The 18,613-nt window shown below is 42.9% G+C and overlaps 1 protein-coding gene across 1 annotated transcript in view; it reads right to left on the bottom strand.

Moving 5' to 3' along the window:
- Positions 1 to 5,075: 5,075 nt before the first annotated feature.
- The window catches only part of c17h19orf67 (chromosome 17 C19orf67 homolog), a 51,855-nt gene continuing 38,317 nt past the window's right edge, over positions 5,076 to 18,613 (bottom strand). Inside the window, exon 5 of the mRNA XM_051920723.1 lies at positions 5,076 to 5,290. Within this exon, the coding sequence (XP_051776683.1) occupies positions 5,104 to 5,290 (187 nt within the window). The 3' untranslated portion in view covers positions 5,076 to 5,103. The remainder of the gene's footprint in view (positions 5,291 to 18,613) is intronic.

Genomic DNA, 18,613 nt, shown 5'->3' with positions numbered 1-18,613 from the left:
TGTAACCAAATCAGACCCATCTCATTTGGTAAAGTGCTGATACCTCAGTTTAGGGACAAAGTAAATGGCTGAGGTTGAGGGCCTCGCCTGTTCCTAGCCATATTAGTAGCTTCTGATGCGCATAAATAAAACCTTTTTGGTGTTCACTTGCCTGATCTGCCAGTTTTACCACAGTGGTCATAATTTTACTGTTAGGATTTAATCAAATTGATTTTTTTTAGCATTACACACCATCTACCTCCTGCTACAGGATCAGATTACAAATGTGAACTTTACTGTAAATAGAAAAACGGCTCAGATGGTTTCATATTGACAATGAACAAAACTAACCACCTACAACTATTCTGAAACAGCTTCAACTATTGGGTACCCGAACATTTTTTGGAAAACGTCAAACTTGTCTTTCTCAGAACGCACACTTTTCTGGTGTGTTTTGCCAACTCTGAATGTAGGGTATCGACTGTTTGGGCAAATCTACTGAAACTTAACAGATTGCTCTAAGAAAAGTAAGCACCTTGAGCGAGTGACAGGCAGTCGCACGGCCCAGAAACTTGAGGGTTGCAGCCTAAAGGTAAGCTGCCCTCCATCCACGGATTCTGCAGGATTTCCATCAGGCAGTCTGTGGCTTGAGTTGTGGATGGCTCTTCGGTGCCAAGGTTGAGAAGTGGCTGGAACTTCATTGTTGGATGGGTACACAGTATCCTGCAGAAATGACAGTAAACTTGCTGCCTAAATGTTCCGAGTCTTGTTATGCAACACAAAGAGGGGTGACACTGCGGCATTTACAGGTAAGGTGTGTGGCGGTCTTAAGAGTCTGGCATTTCATTTTGATCGTTCTAAAATGTACAAGTGGCTGGCAGAATAGTTGGTCGTGATCAGAAATGGAAAAGGAATTTAGCTTGTTTAAAACAGTCCACCTTGAACCAGAGTGTGTGTGGGTTTTTATTTTATTTTTTAAAAATTAACACGGTGGAAGGATGCCTACAGAAATGAAAATGACAGACCAACTTTTGAGGATTTGTACTATACCTGGTCTTTAGCAGCGTTTAGTACTAAACTGGTAACTTGCTGTCCTACACGTCTCACTCTGGACCTCTTCTGTGAATTTTAAAGTAGATTGTCACAGTATTGTAGGTATAGTCCAAGTGGCCTTCTACACCAAAGTTCCAACATTTATTCCTATTCCACAATCTCATACACAGAATGAAGCCCAAAGTGTTTGACAAGATGTCAAATAGTTACAAGCAAAGGAAATGTCAAATTAAAATTGAGATGGGGGGGGGGCAATGAATAAATGGTCCACACAAAATAAATAAATGTACCTAACACTAACCTGAGTGTATACTTCATTCAAACCACACCATTAAAAAAAGAAACACCTAATGGGTGGGGTGGTGGAGGATAGTGTGGCCATCTCACATATCCAGAGTCCTAACTTTAAATCCATTGCACAGAAAATGGGCGGTGCTTGCACAAGGGCTGTCCAATCAATTCTCTCTTCAACTACTTGCTGCTATTTATGTTAAAACCATTAAACATCCATTGCAACAGACAAAACCTAGTTTGATGTTGCATGAAAGTCAGTGGGGAATACAGCTGCCATGTTTGAGACTTTCCATTAAAGCCACTATTTTTAAGAAGCTGTTCAATATCTACAATTCTTGTTTTAGCTACCGCTGCCAAATGCATTTCCTACACCTAAGAAAGCTTCTCACCTGATGTGCTGTTGAAAGTTATGGATGAACTTTATTGCCGCTATAAGGAGTGGGGTTTGAGTAGACCTCATTTAGGGATAAGGATTAAGAATATCAAGTCTGCTCCTGCACACCCTGTGTTGATCACTCACTAGCTAGTTGTTGTTGGTGTTGTACACTTGGCCCCGTGGCGAACTGTAGGTCCTCAACAGAATCGGCAGCACATGCGCCCTAAGCACTTCATGCTTTTACAGGCGTTTACCCAACACAAGTACGCTACTCCAATAATAGGTGGAGCACATGCACAATGTTTGAAAATATACTTGTAGTCAGTTAGGATATCAGTGTTAACCCAGGGTTGTCAAATTATCCAAAAGTTATGTCCTCTCCCATTACCTTCCAAGGATTTTCTTTTGGGAGTAAAATATGTCATAATTATAATTATAAAAATAAAAGGTGGGAGCTTTTGCTACGATTTTAAGAAGTGTTTTTTGAATGTTGATTGATGAAAAGCGCCCATGCTTTTATTTTACGAGTGATGTATGAGAGACTTATTTTTTTACTTTAGTACACTTTTTAACAAAAACACTTATATTAAGTATTTATATATAAAATTATTTTCAACTTTTTAGTCTTGGGTTTGTTTTAGTATAATTTTGTAATCAATATTTTTAACACTTCCTTAAATATTTCTATGTGTTACTAGCACCATGTATTGGTGAAATCTTGAACTATTCTTTTATATGAAAATTTCATTTCTTAATTAACATGGATTAATTGATCAATTAGTGAAACTGATTATTGATTCATGTATTGTCATCGGAAGTAAGTGTGCAAGATTTCAAGTCATTTGGACAATAGGAAGTGGGTAAAATATCGATGACAAGATTTGTACCAGACAACAACCAGGTGAAGTTAAAAGAAGCGCAGTTGTAATGCCAAACAGTGACTGGCACACTTACAGTGCATCCGGAAAGTATTCACAGCGCATCACTTTTTCCACATTTTGTTATGTTACAGCCTTATTCTAAAATGGATTAAATTCATTTCTTTCCTCAGAATTCTACACACAACACCCCATAATGACAACGTGAAAAAAGTTTACTTGAGATTTTTGCAAATTTATTAAAAATAAAAAAACTGAGAAATCCCATGTCCATAAGTATTCACAGCCTTTGCTCAATACTTTGTCGATGCCCCTTTGGCAGCAATTCCAGCCTCAAGTCTTGTTGAATATGATGCCACAAGCTTGGCACACCTATCCTTGGCCAGTTTGGCCCATTCCTCTTTGCAGCACCTCTCAAGCTCCATCAGGTTGGATGGGAAGCGTCGGTGCACAGCCATTTTAAGATCTCTCCAGAGATGTTCAATCGGATTCAAGTCTGGGCTCTGGCTGGGCCACTCAAGGACATTCACAGAGTTGTCCTGAAGCCACTCCTTTGATATCTTGGCTGTGTGCTTAGGGTCGTTGTCCTGCTGAAAGATGAACTGTCGCCCCAGTCTGAGGTCAAGAGCGCTCTGGAGCAGGTTTTCATCCAGGATGTCTCTGTACATTGCTGCAGTCATCTTTCCCTTTATCCTGACTAGTCTCCCATCCCCACAGCATGATGCTGCCACCACCATGCTTCACTGTAGGGATGGTATTGGCCTGGTGATGAGCGGTGCCTGGTTTGCCCCAAATGTGACGCCTGGCATTCACACCAAAGAGTTCAATCTTTGTCTCATCAGACCAGAGAATTTTCTTTCTCATGGTCTGAGAGTCCTTCAGGTGCCTTTTGGCAAACTCCAGGCAGGTTGCCATGTGCCTTTTACTAAGGAGTGGCTTCCGTCTGGCCACTCTACCATACAGGCCTGATTGGTGGATTGCTGCAGAGATGGTTGTCCTTCTGCAAGGTTCTCCTCTCTCCACAGAGGACCTCTGGAGCTCTGACAGAGTGACCATCGGGTTCTTGGTCACCTCCCTGACTAAGGCCCTTCTCCCCCGATCGCTCAGTTTAGATGGCCGGCCAGCTCTAGGAAGAGTCCTGGTGGTTTCGAACTTCTTCCACTTACGGATGATGGAGGCCACTGTGCTCTTTGGGACCTTCAAAGCAGCAGAAATTTTTCTGTAACCTTCCCCAGATTTGTGCCTCGAGACAATCCTGTCTCGGAGGTCTACAGACAATTCCTTTGACTTCATGCTTGGTTTGTGCTCTGACATGAACTGTCAACTGTGGGACCTTCTATAGACAGGTGTGTGCCTTTCCAAATCATGTCCAGTCAACTGAATTTACCACAGGTGGACTCCAATGAAGCTGCAGAAACATCTCAAGGATGATCAGGGGAAACAGGATGGACCTGAGCTCAATTTGGAGCTTCATGGCAAAGGCTGTGAATACTTATGTACATGTGCTTTCTCTATTTTTTTATTTTTAATAAATTTGCAAAAACCTCAAGTAAATTTTTTTCACGTTGTCACTATGGGGTGTTGTGTGTAGAATTCTGAGGGAAAAAATGAATTGAACCCATTTTGGAATAAGGCTGTAACATAACAGAATGTGGAAAAAGTGATGCGCTGTGAATACTTTCCAGATGCACTGTATGATGTGACAACACACCCCAATGTCTTACTGTCCTCCTTTTGTCATTCTTACCATGAATAGATGTCTTCATTGTTTGGGTCAGGAGAGATCTGGATGCCCTTCCCAATTGACCATGAGAATGACATCTGGGCACTGCTGCTGAAAGTCTCTGGGTTGCTCTTGCAACAACAGAGGAAGTAGCTGAAAAGAAATAGAATGTAGGAGTTGCCATTTTGTTCCTAACCCTTAAACCACTCACCTTTACATTTTGTTTTTTTTTTTTTTTAATATGAAACTTACGGTCTGAGTGTTCTCATTTCAAAAACAATGACAATAAAACCTTTTTATACGATTAAGTTGTTCTAGATCTTAGGTGTTTGGCCATTTTAACAGTTAATTGGGGTGGCTTTTTTTTTTTTTCTTTTTCTAATGAAGAAAGTCAGTCATTTTGCAACCTGCTATATTCTAACACACGATCACAGAGTCAATCCCAGCTAGCACAGGGTGCAAGGCAGGAGCAAATCCCGGGCAGGGCGCCAACCCGCCACAGGACACGCACACACTTGGGACAATTTAGGATCATCAATGCACCTAACCTGCATGTCTTTGGACTGTGGGAGGAAAGCCACGCAGACACGGGGAGAACTCGGGAACCAAACCCAGTCTCCTTACTGCGAGGCAGCAGCGCTACCACCCTGCCACCCATAAAGGAAGTAATGAGCCGAGATGCAAAAATCCCATTGCACTGTTGTTGGGCTACTCCGTTCACTTCATTTTTGTATTGCGCTCTTCACCGACTGCACGCACAGAGCGCCGTGACAAGTTCACAGCTAAGATGTCTTTACTCACTATTTGGTTTCGGCTTCTCCTTGACTTGGACAACTGTTCTCCAGGAGCTCCACATTCCACCTCATTTTCTTGTACAAGCTGTGCGGTTCATCACGTGCATTGAAGGGTGTCAGGGAGCAATAGCGGAAAAGCAAAACCCGATACCACGATTCAAGGCGAACCTCCCCGCAGCAGAAATGTGACATCCTGCAAATAACAAAGCACATCGTTAGCAATTCCCTTGAATGACGTCTCGCTTGTTCAGACTTTTCCCTCCTTTCACAGACTGCTGTCAAAATATGTCAGTGACTCATTTTCATATACATCTAAATATCTGTTACTTTATTAATCTCAAGGGGAAATTATCTCTATTATAATAAAAAAAAATCTTGGGAGACAAGATGTGACTTTTGTAAGAAGGAAGGAAGTTGCACGAGACGGAGACTTTTTACCGTGAGATTCTTTCAAGTCACGCCATACAACTATTTTCAAACAAGACCACAGTCGTCAGGTGCATTCTGGCACTTAACCTGGACAGACAGCAATCCATTAAAGGGCTTACTTACTTATGAACACACACACACACACACTCACTCATGAAGATCCAGTTTAGAATCGCCCATTCATTTAAATATGGCCGCGAGAAACAATGAAGTCAAACAAATTAACGCCAAAAATGTCGATCGGTTACACAGCAAATTGATTAAATGCGTGTCACTAGACTCTGCTGATACATTTGGTGGTGATGGTGCGGAAGATGAAAACATCAACTTACAACATCACGAAGAATATCTACAACCGTTGACACCGTCCGGTCTTCCACCACATGAATTACTGTAGAATGAAGGAAGGACGTATCGTAATGTTGTTCTGTAATTGATGCAACACGACGAGATTAGTTGTATTCAAAATCGGTCAAACAATTCTGACTTGTAAAATTTTAACAGGCGACCAGAAAGATAATGTAGTCCATCTAACATGAGACACCAAAGGAGATCTTGATATGCCAGTCGTATTAAAACATTTACAGTTTCCCGTTAGGATAGCTTTGAAAAGACAATTAACAAATCACAGGGACAAACATTCGAAAAAGTCGGTTTACTTATTAGAGAGAAAGAAACGAAATTCACTCCTAGGCAGTTATACGTTGTGTTGTCACGATGTGAATCCAAATGGCAGAAAATTCAATGCGATCTTGAAGAAAAGGTCATTCCAAATATTGTTTTAACTGAAGTTTTAAAGTAAAAGTGAAAATAATGCATATGTAACAATTCCCATAAAAATAACAAACTCTTTAAATTGGATGTCGGGTTAACCAAAGCCAGGGGTCGGTGAGCACGAGGCAGAGCCCCCCAGTCTATTATATAAATCAGTAACGGCGCACTGCATGATAACATGCGGTGAATACACTTGACTTGACCATTCCTAGTTTTCCTCCCCTTTCTTTCTCTGTCATTTATCATTCGTTTGCTCAGAGGTCGATGCCCTTGCTGTTTCCTGAGCAGCTCTTCTTGTGTCCACCCTAGCGGCCTGCTTCTTCTCTTCTTTCGTTGGCATCTTTTCACGTTAAAACTGATCAAGTCAGTGTTTGTGTTGCAATTACTTGATACGTTTTCTTTAATTTTTCACTTAAGCTGGCACTTAACTTTTCAATCTACCTCAAGAATGATTTACGATATGAAGATGTAAGGAGAGGTGTTGAGAGCATCTTGACCAGCTGCATCACCGTGTGGTACGGCAAACACTACTGCTATGGACCGCAAACGCCTGCAGAGAGTGGTAAAGACTGCTGAGAAGATCACCAGGACCCCACTGCCCTCTCTGCAGAGCATCTACAACTGCAGGGTCCACAGGAGAACTGCCTCGATCCTCAAGGACCACACACACCCCCATCACGAACAGGCAGGAGGTATAAAAGTATGAGATGCAGGACTTCCAGGCTAAAGAACTCTTTCTTTCCCAAGGCCATCAGACTCCTCAATAACTGACTGGAGTTTATAACCGTGGTGTACCTCATTCTATCAACCTCACACAACTGTATTGGGCTTGTCCATCACACACCTACCAGTACATTAGACTTCTGTTTTTATACTTTATGCTGCCTCTGTTACTTATTATCTATCTGCTACTTATTATTTATGTTTATCTTTATACGTTGGTGTAGCCACTGAAGTATAAGGCGAGATCAAGCACGGGTGAAACGCGTGCTGAAAAAAATCTCTCGGTCCAAAAGTTTGTTTTAAAAATATTTAGTGAAAGTTAAAAGCAAATGTGGGCTGGCACCCGGCCCTGGGATTTGTTTCCTGCCTTGCGCCCTGTGTTAGCTGGGATTGGCTCCAGCAGACCCCCGTGACCCTGTAGTTAGGATATAGCGGGTTGGATAATGACTGACTGACTGACTAAAAGCAAATAATAATAATAATTCATTACATTTATATAGCGCTTTTCTCAGTACTCAAAGCGCTATCCACACAGGGAGGAACCGGGAAGCGAACCCTCAATCTAATCCACACAAGATTAAAGAAAAAATAGTTACACACGTAGAATAAAAGGCAAAAAAAAGGAAAAATGTATCTTCTCTAAACTTAGCTTTTCTTGAGAAACTTTAGTTATTTGTGTACTTAACAGTTCTTCATTTCTTCTTCTGTACGCCCTAAGCGTACGGCTTTGCACTTAAATAAGCACGAGTTACTTCACACACTTAAAAGGTCCATAGGCACGGGTACGGTTTAAAACCTTGTGCCCTCTACGCCTTACACATGGCCAGGCTGGTCACTAACTGAGTACAGTCGACCCTTGATATACGACCGGCCTGACGTGCGAACAACTTACTTTCCGACCAAAACGTTTGTTTTAAATTGCGACCAACGTCTTGCGTTACGACCTGAATGCGGTCATGTGTATCCCCTTGTGCGATTGTAAACAAACAGCCCAGAGCGTTCGTAAGCGTCAGTCGGAGCCCAGATACGTGTGTTTGTGGATGTAATTTCGGTCAGTGCAGTGATTTATATAATTTATTTCAATAATTGCTAAGGAAGGAAGCGAAGGTAAAGAAAGCGATCACAATCGAAACGAAGAAGGAAAAGTGTGTGGAAATATGAGAGTGACGTTCGTGTGACCGATCTCGCCAATATGTACAGCATGTCGAAATCCACCATCTCGACAATTTTACAAAGAAAAGATTTGTATAAGGAGGCTACTTCCAAACAATAACCACCTTCCATTTCATTCTCCTCCTCCCTTCCTGCAAGCCAATGATGTCAACTTAAATGGTGAGTACAGTATGAAATTGTTGTTTCTGGTAGGCTATGCACTTTTTATAACTTTTTGGTTAGTACACTAGATAAAGTATTGGTGTTTTTGGTAAATTATGCACATTATAGAACCCTTTTTCCTGCGGTGGGTTGGCATCCTGCCCGGGATTGGTTCCTGCCTTGTGCCCTGTGTTGGCTGGGATTGGCTCCAGCAGACCCCCGTGACCCTGTGTTCGGATTCAGCGGGTTGGAAAATGGATGGATGGATGGATGGTTAGTACACTAGAAAAAGTATTGGTGTTTTTGGTAAATTATGCACATTATAGAACCCTTTTTCCTGCGGTGGGTTGGCATCCTGCCCGGGATTGGTTCCTGCCTTGTGCCCTGTGTTGGCTGGGATTGGCTCCAGCAGACCCCCGTGACCCTGTGTTCGGATTCAGCGAGTTGGAAAATGGATGGATGGATGGATAGAACCCTTTTCTATTAAAATGTTAAGTGTTGCTGTGGGCGGTTCGGAACACATTAAGGGCATTTCCATTATTTCTTATGGGAAAAATAGTCTTGACTTACAACCAACTTGAGTTACAACCAGCCCTCGCGAACGAATTGAGTTCATAAGTCAAGGGTCCACTGTATAATGTTTAGTCAGAGCTGTTAGAAATGGCTAGAATATACCAATTCAATTCTACTTATGGGGGTTATGGGAACCTTCCATAGATTATGCATTGTCATCTTAGTAAAACATTTATGAATCTTATATAACTAGGACATGGCTCGTACAGTTGGTTTTGTCATTTGGTGTGGACAGCAAAGAAAGAATGTAATTGTACAGGGATACGTGTTTCCTTACTGTGCACTTGACAATAAACTTTGAACTTGAAAGGCCAAAAAGTCACCAAACAAAGCAACACAAACGGAACACTTGTGCCGCGCGCAACCAAACTAGTTCGCCAACTCCCTCACTCGTACGCCACATTACTGCGTATTCTTCCGCCGCGCGCAACCAAACTAGTTCACCCACGCAGTCTGTAAGTACGACGCTAACGGCGTAATCCAAAACACTCGCGTCTCAATTGGTTTTAAGTGTTTATGGGAAGTGAGCGTTGTAAACTTGAGACATCGTAACCCGAGGACCCCCCTATGCTGTACCTTCGTTTTCGTGGAACCAGTCGAGGGTTTTTTCCATTCTTGTGGCATTGATAATCAAGCATTTGGGAAAAAGAACTCAATTCGCAAATGGATACGCATCAACTATGAAGGGACGCACTTAATCTGAAACAACATTTAGATATTCTGTGCCATTAAATCCATTCCTCTACTGTCTTATCAAGGGGTCCAAAGTCAATCGTCATTACGCCTTCAGCACCATTCAAGACAAAACGATGGATCGATGGACTCTTTGAGGATTTATTTGTATTGTGATCTTCCCAAGAGGCAGAAGCAAGCTGGATTCGTTACACCAACAGATGTGTTCTCTGGAAGTTGTTTTTGTTTTTTAGCCAACTACTAGCACAGCTTTTTCAATGATGGGAGCAGAACCTGGTTTGATTATGAGATGCTGTACACCAGGGGTCCCCAACTCCAGTCCTGGAGGGCCGCAGTGGCTGCAGGTTTTCTTTCTATGCCTTTTCTTAATTGGTGACCTGTTTTTGCTGCTAATTAACTTCTTTTGAATTAATTTTAATGGACTTGTTTTTTAAGATTTGTTCCCCTGAATTTCTTCATTGTTCTACTTCTTTCCTTAAACAGAAATCACACCTGAAGTGAGTGAACCAACAGAAGTCCAACTCAGTCAGGGCCTCAAACTCCAACCAATTTCACACCAACCAGTTACTTAATGGGGCTCTGATTCTTGTCATTAATTAAACCCGTTCTTTAATTCCATGGCTTGTTGCTGCTCTCATTGTGCAATAGCAGACTTTTCTGAAATTATCGATTTTGTTTTGTTTTCTAAGAGCTCTGTGACAATGTTTTGTGGACCTGAGCAGTTGAGCATGATGGACACCGTCTTCTGGCCCTGTTTTGGCTCATTTTGTATCTCCTTATTGTTTGACTGCTAATTAAGGAAAAAGAAACAATTGAGGGATCTGAGTCTTCAATAACAAGTCAATTAAAATGAGTTAATTAGTAGCAAAAAAAGGTCACTCATTAAGAAAAGGGTTAGAATGAAAACCTGCAGCCACTGTGGCCCTCCAGGACTGAAGTGTGAGACCACTACGGTACACCATGTACAACGGGGACTCTCAACACGTCGCTCACGAGCTACCGTTAGCTTGCAACCCCTTTCCAAGTAGCTCATCCATCCATCCATTTTCCAACCCGCTGAATCCGAACACAGGGTCACGGGGGTCTGCTGGAGCCAATCCCAGACAACACAGGGCACAAGGCAGGAAACAATCCTGGGCAGGGTGCCAACCCACCGCAGGACACACACAAACACACCCACACACCAAGCACACACTAGGGCCAATTTAGAATCGCCAATCCACCTAACCTGCATGTCTTTGGACTGTGGGAGGAAACCGGAGCGCCCGGAGGAAACCCACGCAGACACGGGGAGAACATGCAAACTCCACACAGGGAGGACCCGGGAATCGAACCCAGGTCCCCAGATCTCCCAACTGCGAGGCAGCAGCGCTACCCACTGCGCCACCCCCAAGTAGCTCACCAAAGGGTTAATGAATCCTACATAAATTTGAGAACTTGATTAGTCACATTAGGGGTGGGCGATCTTTCCAAAAAAAATCCTATCACGATCCACAATCTGAATTGCAATCTCTCTTTTCAATGTAGCAGACACTTAAGAGAATATCCGGACTCAAACTCAACAAGACCTAAGTAACACTTGATTTTATATATCAAACAAAGTTGAATTCAATTGTTCTCTCGTTCGCTAGCTAAGCGGAGTTAAGGACCACGCCCCTGAAGCTGACACGTGAGTGAGGAAGGCCCCGCCCCTCGGCCCGGATTCGCGCTAATAAATCGGCACCGCAAGCGAACTCTGATACAGAACGAAATGAGAAAAGTCGCAAAATCAACCGGAATGTTCTAGCAAATTATAGAAAAAAACGATCTAAATCCGTTAAGTAGTTCTCTCGTGAAAAGCGGACAGACATACATACAGACAGATGCTTGATTTTATATATTATATATTAGTAAATCTTCAGAATAATGTACAGTTAAAGTCTCAACAGCATTCTCAGCATTTCTGGAGCTTAGTAGAGTCAGATAACTATAAGAATCTTCACCAAGCAGCTCTGAAAATGTCCGCTGTGTTTGGGTCTCCATACCTCAGTGAGTCTGACATGAATGTCATGAAGTCAAAGTTCAGAACAAGACTGACAGACGAACATTGAAATGACTCCATCAGAGTGAACCTCAGTGGCTCCACTCCGCCAGACACCTCAGTGCCAGTCATCTGACAAACTAAAAAACACGTCACACATGGAACTGGACCTGTGAATAAAGTGACACAGTGACATGTGACAAAATGACAAAGGAATAAGTCACATCTGTGGATTTGGAATTGCATTGTTTTGTTTTGACAGCATTCATGTTTTAATTCAATAGTGTGAGATACGCTAGACAATGCATACAGACGTACAAAGTGCACTTGCAGGTGAACTCAATATTTTTTGTGATGTTTTAATGCAAAATGTGAGTTGTGGACACCAACGTTTTGTAAATGTTCAGGCAAAACAAGCGTATTCACTTTGTTTGGGTTGAAATAAGCTATGAGAATTAATGTTAGAAAACACGAGTAGCTCTCTGCCATTTTCATTTTGTAAAAGTAGCTCTCAGGGGGGAGAAAAGGTTGGAGACCCCTGATGTACAATAAAGGTGCCACCATTTTTCTGTACAATCAGTTTTTATGAAATCAAAAACAAGATGACAGGAAATGTCAACAATAAACAACCATAAGATGGAAACCCACCTTGTTCCAGCCCGAGTCAAAATATAAGTCCATTTATTGGAGAAGAAGAGGAAGATGAAGCCACAACAGAAAAGATGAAAAAGGGAACAATAAGTCAACAGAAAAGCAAAGTCGACGCATGCAGGAAACCTGAATTTGAACAACTGAGCACCATTAGTCATGTAATTTCATTTTCTAATCTGCTTAATTCACACCAGGGTCTTGTTGTGGGATAGGGGTCCTATCCCAGCTCGCATAGGGTGCATGGCTGTCGCAGAGCAAACACACACACACACAGCCCCTTGGGCCAATTTAGGACTATGGGAGGAAAGTGTGGTCTCCTTACTTCAACAACAACAACAACATTTATTTATATAGCACATTTTCATACAAAAATTAGCTCAAAGTGCTTTACATAATGAAGAAAACAAAAATAAAAGACAAAATACAAAATTAAAATAAGATAACATTAGTTAACATAGAAAAGAAGTAAGGTCCGATGGCCAGGGTGGACAGAAAAAACAAAAAAAAACTCCAGATGGATGGAGAAAAAAAAAAAAAATCTGTAGGGGTTCCAGGCCACGAGACCACCCAGTCCCCCCTGGGCATTCTACCTAACATAAATGAAATAGTCCTCTTTGTAGTTAGGGTTCTCATGGAGTCACTTGATGGTGATGGTCATACAGAGATCTGGCTTTTAATCCATCCATCATTGTTGGAACATCATGGTGCTTTGGGTAGATGGTGGTGGTGCAAGCCACCACCAAAAGGACACCGGAAAAGGAAACAGAAGAGCGAGTAGGGGTTAGTACAGATTTTGAATGAATAGTTATTATAATGAATTGGATATACAGAGTATCAGGATTAAATGACAGTGAAGTTATGAGAAGGCCATGTTAAAGTAATGTGTTTCAGCAGTTTTTTTTAAAGTGCTCCACTGTATCAGCCTGGCGAATTCCTACTGGCAGGCTATTCCAGATTTTAGGTGCATAACAGCAGAAGGCCACCTCACCACTTCTTTTAAGTTTTGCTCTTGGAATTCTAAGGAGACACTCAGTTGAGGATCTGAGGTTGCGATTTGGAATATAAGACGTCAGACATTCCGATATATAAGATGGAGTGAGATTATTTAAGGCTTTACAAACCATAAGCAGAATTTTAAAGTCAATTCTGAATGACACAGGTAACCAGTGTAGTGACATCAAAACTGGAGAAATGTGTTCAGATTTTCTTTTCCTGGTAAGGATTCTAGCAGCTGCATTTTGCACTAGTTGCAAACGATTTATGTCTTTTTTGGGTAGTCCTGAGATGAGTGCGTTACAGTAATCTAGTCGACTGAAAACAAACGCGTGAATTAATTTCTCTGCATCTTTCGATGCTATAAGAGGTCTAACTTTTGCTATGTTTCTTAAGTGAAAAAATGCTGTCCTAGTGATCTGATTAATATGCAATTTAAAATTCAGATTATAATCAACGGTTACCCCTAAGCTTTTTACCTCTGTTTTGACTTTTAATCCTAATGCATCCAGTTTATTTCTAATAGCCTGATTGTATCCATTATTACCAATCACTAAGATTTCGGTTTTCTCTTTATTTAATTTGAGAAAGTTACTATTCATCCATTCTGAGATACAGGTTAGACATTGTGTTAGTGAATCAAGAGAATGGGGGTCATCAGGTGCTATTGATAAATACAGCTGTGTGTCATCAGCATAGCTGTGGTAGCTCATGTTATGTCCCGAGATAATCTGACCTAATGGAAGCATGTAGATTGAGAAGAGCAGCGGACCCAGGATAGAGCCTTGTGGAACACCATATAGAATATCATGTGTCTTTGAGTTGTAATTACCACAACTAACAAAGAATTTCAAGGCAGATAGTCTGACCACTGCACCACCATGTCACCCCAGCAGCAGTAGATCAAGTTTCAATTGCACTGCTTGGAGGCACCATCAATCCGAGCTGCGGAAAATTTAAGGTGTGTTAAATTATAAAAGGAGGTCTGCCAAATGTCCATAGTAATGCACTCAAGTGCCTTCCAGCGGAAGGCAAGAATAAATTTGGCTGCCAGGGTACCAAAGACAGAATAATTTACATTCAGGTGGTATAAGCAAAAACACAGAGAGGTCGAAAAGAAGAAAGATCAGAGGCAACAGTGGGCTATTTGAAGAAAGGATGATAGTAGGTGACATTTGGGGGTCCAAAGGGAAAAGAAACACAGGAGCGTAGTGCCACAGCATGTGGAAAAAATGTCACAGGTAAATCAAGGGGACATAAGTGACAAAGACGATCAACAGTGAGGACCATCAGATGACTCTTACTGTAAGCAGGAGAAAGTCGATGCAGAATTCTGAATTGGGTGGGCCGAGAGTTGGAATTTGCACAAGTAATCCTAACACTGGAGAAAATGGTGTTCCAAGAGAGGGGAGAGAACGAGTAGAGAAAAGATTCTGGACCAAAAAGGAACCAAAGGAGGACGTGTTTGTAAGATGTCTCTCTATTGTAATAAAAAAATCTTGGGTCGAGATGTGATCTACTCGGAAAGACACTTGGATGTCCCGCGAGACTAGACATTACAATTTAAAACAAGATCACGGACATCTAAGCTCTCAGTTGTTGGAATGCTTTTGGCAGACACACTTCATGTGCTCCCAACTCTTAAAAATTGTAAACGTTCCAGATTGCACGTCAACAACTAGGCGAAGAAGAAAGAGCAGCGCGTCGACAAGAGACATGAAAGCATCAGAGAGAAAAGAAGGCAAAAAAGGATGCACAAAAGAACAATAATAATCTATGTGCAAATTCAGAAAATAAGGAAAGTAATAATCAGCCCAGACTAAGCGGAATTGAAAAGCTCGAAGGTCCAATCTGGGTCAGAAATAAAAGACTTCATAAACAACAACAACAACAACATTTATTTATATAGCACATTTTCATACAAAAAGTAGCTCAAAGTGCTTTACATAATGAAGAAAAGAAGAATAAAAGACAAATAAGAAATTCAAATAAGACAACCTTAGTTAACATAAAAAGGAGTAAGGTCCGATGGCCAGGGTGGACAGAAAAAACAAAAAAAAACTCCAGAAGGCTGGAGAAAAAAATAAAATCTGTAGGGGTTCCAGGCCACGAGACCGCCCAGTCCCCTAAAGACATTCAAAAACATACAGAGCAGGTTAAAGAATATTAAAGTAGGAAAATTCAAAAGTATCAAAAACCCTAACCCACACACAGACAGGCAGACACCAACGGTTCCAAACCAGACACACGTTTATTTACAGTATTTACAGGTGTAATCAGTCCTGCACACAACCCAGTGCCCCTGCACCAATCACCCTCAAATCCGGGCCTCTCAACAGTCCTGTCTTCACCGCCTCCACTCCTCCGAGCTTCATCCCGTCCTCTTCCACCCAACTGGAGGGAGGTGGCCCCTTTTATTCCCACCCGGATGTGCTCCAGGTGCCTGCTGATGAGCTTCCTGCGGCACTTCCTGGTGTGGCGGAAGTGCCGCATGAGCACCCGGAAGCACTCTGGGTGTCCCTGGTAATACTTCCACCAGCACTTCAGGGTGTGGCAGAAGCACTGACGTCTAGGGCTCCTCAGTCGTCTGGGGCACCCCTTGGCGGTGGCCACGGGCCCCTATAGGGTTGAGCTTCCATGCTCCATTCCCGTGGCCTCCATACCAACCACGGCGGCTGCCCTCTCGTGGTCCGGGGGAGGCGTAGTCCCTCTCCCAATCCTTCTAGGCGTCCCGGCTGTGGCCCACCACACTCCTTATTAGCAATAAGATGCACATGACAAAGCAGTTCTCCATCATGCTCATTTCCATTGACACCTGTGTGTGTTCACCACGCACCATCTATATATATAATCCACTAAGGCAGCCGACCATGGCAGGCAAGACGCAAGACAGAGCCACGCCCACCAACAATTCACTGAGCAGTCATGTGTGCTGATGATTTCTGCACATGTTCAGTCTCTCCCTGTGCAGTGAGAGAGCGAGAGAGAGAGAGAGAGCAAGCAAGCGCAACACACAGGCACATGAGAAAGACACACACATAGGCGCGCACGAGAGAGAGAGAGACACACACACAGGTGCGCACGAGAGAGAGAGAGACACAGAGAGAGAGAGACACACACATAAAGGTGTGCACCAGAGAGACACACACACACACACATACACAGAGGCGCGAGAGAGAGAGAGACAGACAGACACACACACACAGGCGCGCACGAGAGAGAGAGACACACAAACACAGGCGCGCACGAGAGAGAGAGATACACACACAGGTGCGCACGAGAGAGACAGAGAGAGAGAGAGACACAGAGAGAGCGAGAGACACACACATAAAGGTGTGCACGAGAGAGAGAGAGACACACAAACACAGGCGCGCACGAGAGAGAGAGAGAGACACACACACAGGTGCGCACGAGAGAGAGAGAGACACACACATAAAGGTGCGCACGAGAGAGAGAGAGAGAGACACACACATAAAGGTGCGCACGAGAGAGAGAGAGAGACACACACACAGGTGCGCACGAGAGAGAGAGAGACACACACATAAAGGCGCGCACGAGAGAGAGAGAGAGACACACACACAGGTGCGCACGAGAGAGAGAGACACACACACATAAAGGTGCGCACGAGAGAGAGACACAGAGAGAGAGAGACACACACACATAAAGGTGCGCACGAGAGAGAGAGAGACACACACATAAAGGTGCGCACGAGAGAGAGACACAGAGAGAGAGAGAGAGACACACACATAAAGGTGCGCACGAGAGAGACACACACACACACACACAGAGGCGCGCGCGCGCGCGAGAGAGAGAGACACACACACAGGCGCGCACGAGAGAGAGAGACACACACACAGGTGCGCACGAGAGAGAGAGAGACACACACATAAAGGTGCGCACGAGAGAGAGAGAGACACACACACACACACACACACACACAGAGGCGCGCGAGAAAGAGACACACACACACAGGCGCGCATGAGAGAGAGACACACACACAGGTGCGCACGAGAGAGAGAGACACACACATAAAGGTGCGCACGAGAGAGAGAGACACACACACAGGTGCGCACGAGAGAGAGACACACACATAAAGGTGCGCACGAGAGAGAGAGACACACACACACACAGGTGTGTGAGACAGAGGGGGCTGGACGCATAAGGCAGAGAAGGCAGTTAAAGAATGCACCCGGCATGTTTTTGTTTTCACTTCTGTTTACAGCGATCGGTTCGTAGCGTGCATTGTTGCAATGTTACTTTTCTTGGTGGTTTATTAAATTACGGATAACTCTTGCAGTGTTAAGTTTTCTCTGTTGTTCAAGGTTTTCTCAGTGTTATTCAATGTTTTTACATTTAGTTTACTATTACGCTGTGCATTCTATGGTATAATCTTCTATTTATATATATAACTAGCAAAATACCCGCGCTTCGCAGCGGAGAAGTAGTGTGTTAAAGAGGTTATGAAAAAGTAAAGGAAACATTTTAAAAATAACGTAACATGATTGTCAATGTAATTGTGTTGTCATTGTTATGAGTGTTGCTGTCATATATATATATATATATATATATATATATATATACATACATATACACATATATTATATATATATATATGTATATATACAGTGGAACCCCGGTTTACAAGCAGCTCGGTATACGAGTAATTCGGTTTACGTGCCGCGATCCGAGCAAAATTTCTGCCCGGTGTACGAGGCTTGCCCGTTTTACGAGCCGAGCTCCGAAACGTCACTGCTAGTTTCCGCTTCGCCTTTCTTACCCGGAAACCTCTACCCCTTCTACCCAGAGCCATATCATACATATTGGGCATTAACCATGTCTTCAAAGAAGGTAGGAAGTGGAAAGGACAGCAGCAAGAAGAAAAGGATGCTGTCAGTCGAGTTGAAGCAGGAAATTATAGAAAAGCATGAGAGAGGTGTGCGTGTGATGGAACTCGCCAAAATTTACGACCGCAGTACGTCCACGATATGCACAATACTAAAGCAAAAGGAGACCATAAAGAGTGTAAAAGTAGCAAAAGGCATGACCGTAATTACACAGCAAAGGTCGGCTATCCACGAACAAATGGAAAACCTGCTGTTATTGTGGATAAAAGAGAAAGAGTTGGCAGGAGATATACTTACTGAAACAGTCATAAGCGAGAAAGCTCGCATCATTTACAATGACCTGAAGCAGAAAGAACCATCCACATCTACGGATGTAGTAGAACCAGAATTCAAGGCTAGTCATGGATGGTTCGACAGATTTAAGAAGCGATCAGGCATTCACTCTGTCGTAAGACATGGCGAGGCAGCAAGTGCAGACCAGAACGCAGCTGGCGAGTTCATC

The sequence above is a fragment of the Erpetoichthys calabaricus genome, chromosome 17 (genome assembly GCF_900747795.2).
Source record: "Erpetoichthys calabaricus chromosome 17, fErpCal1.3, whole genome shotgun sequence".
Classification (NCBI taxonomy): domain Eukaryota; kingdom Metazoa; phylum Chordata; class Cladistia; order Polypteriformes; family Polypteridae; genus Erpetoichthys; species Erpetoichthys calabaricus.
The sequence above is the reverse complement of the archived record's forward strand: the minus strand, read 5'-3'. Positions and strand labels throughout refer to the sequence as shown.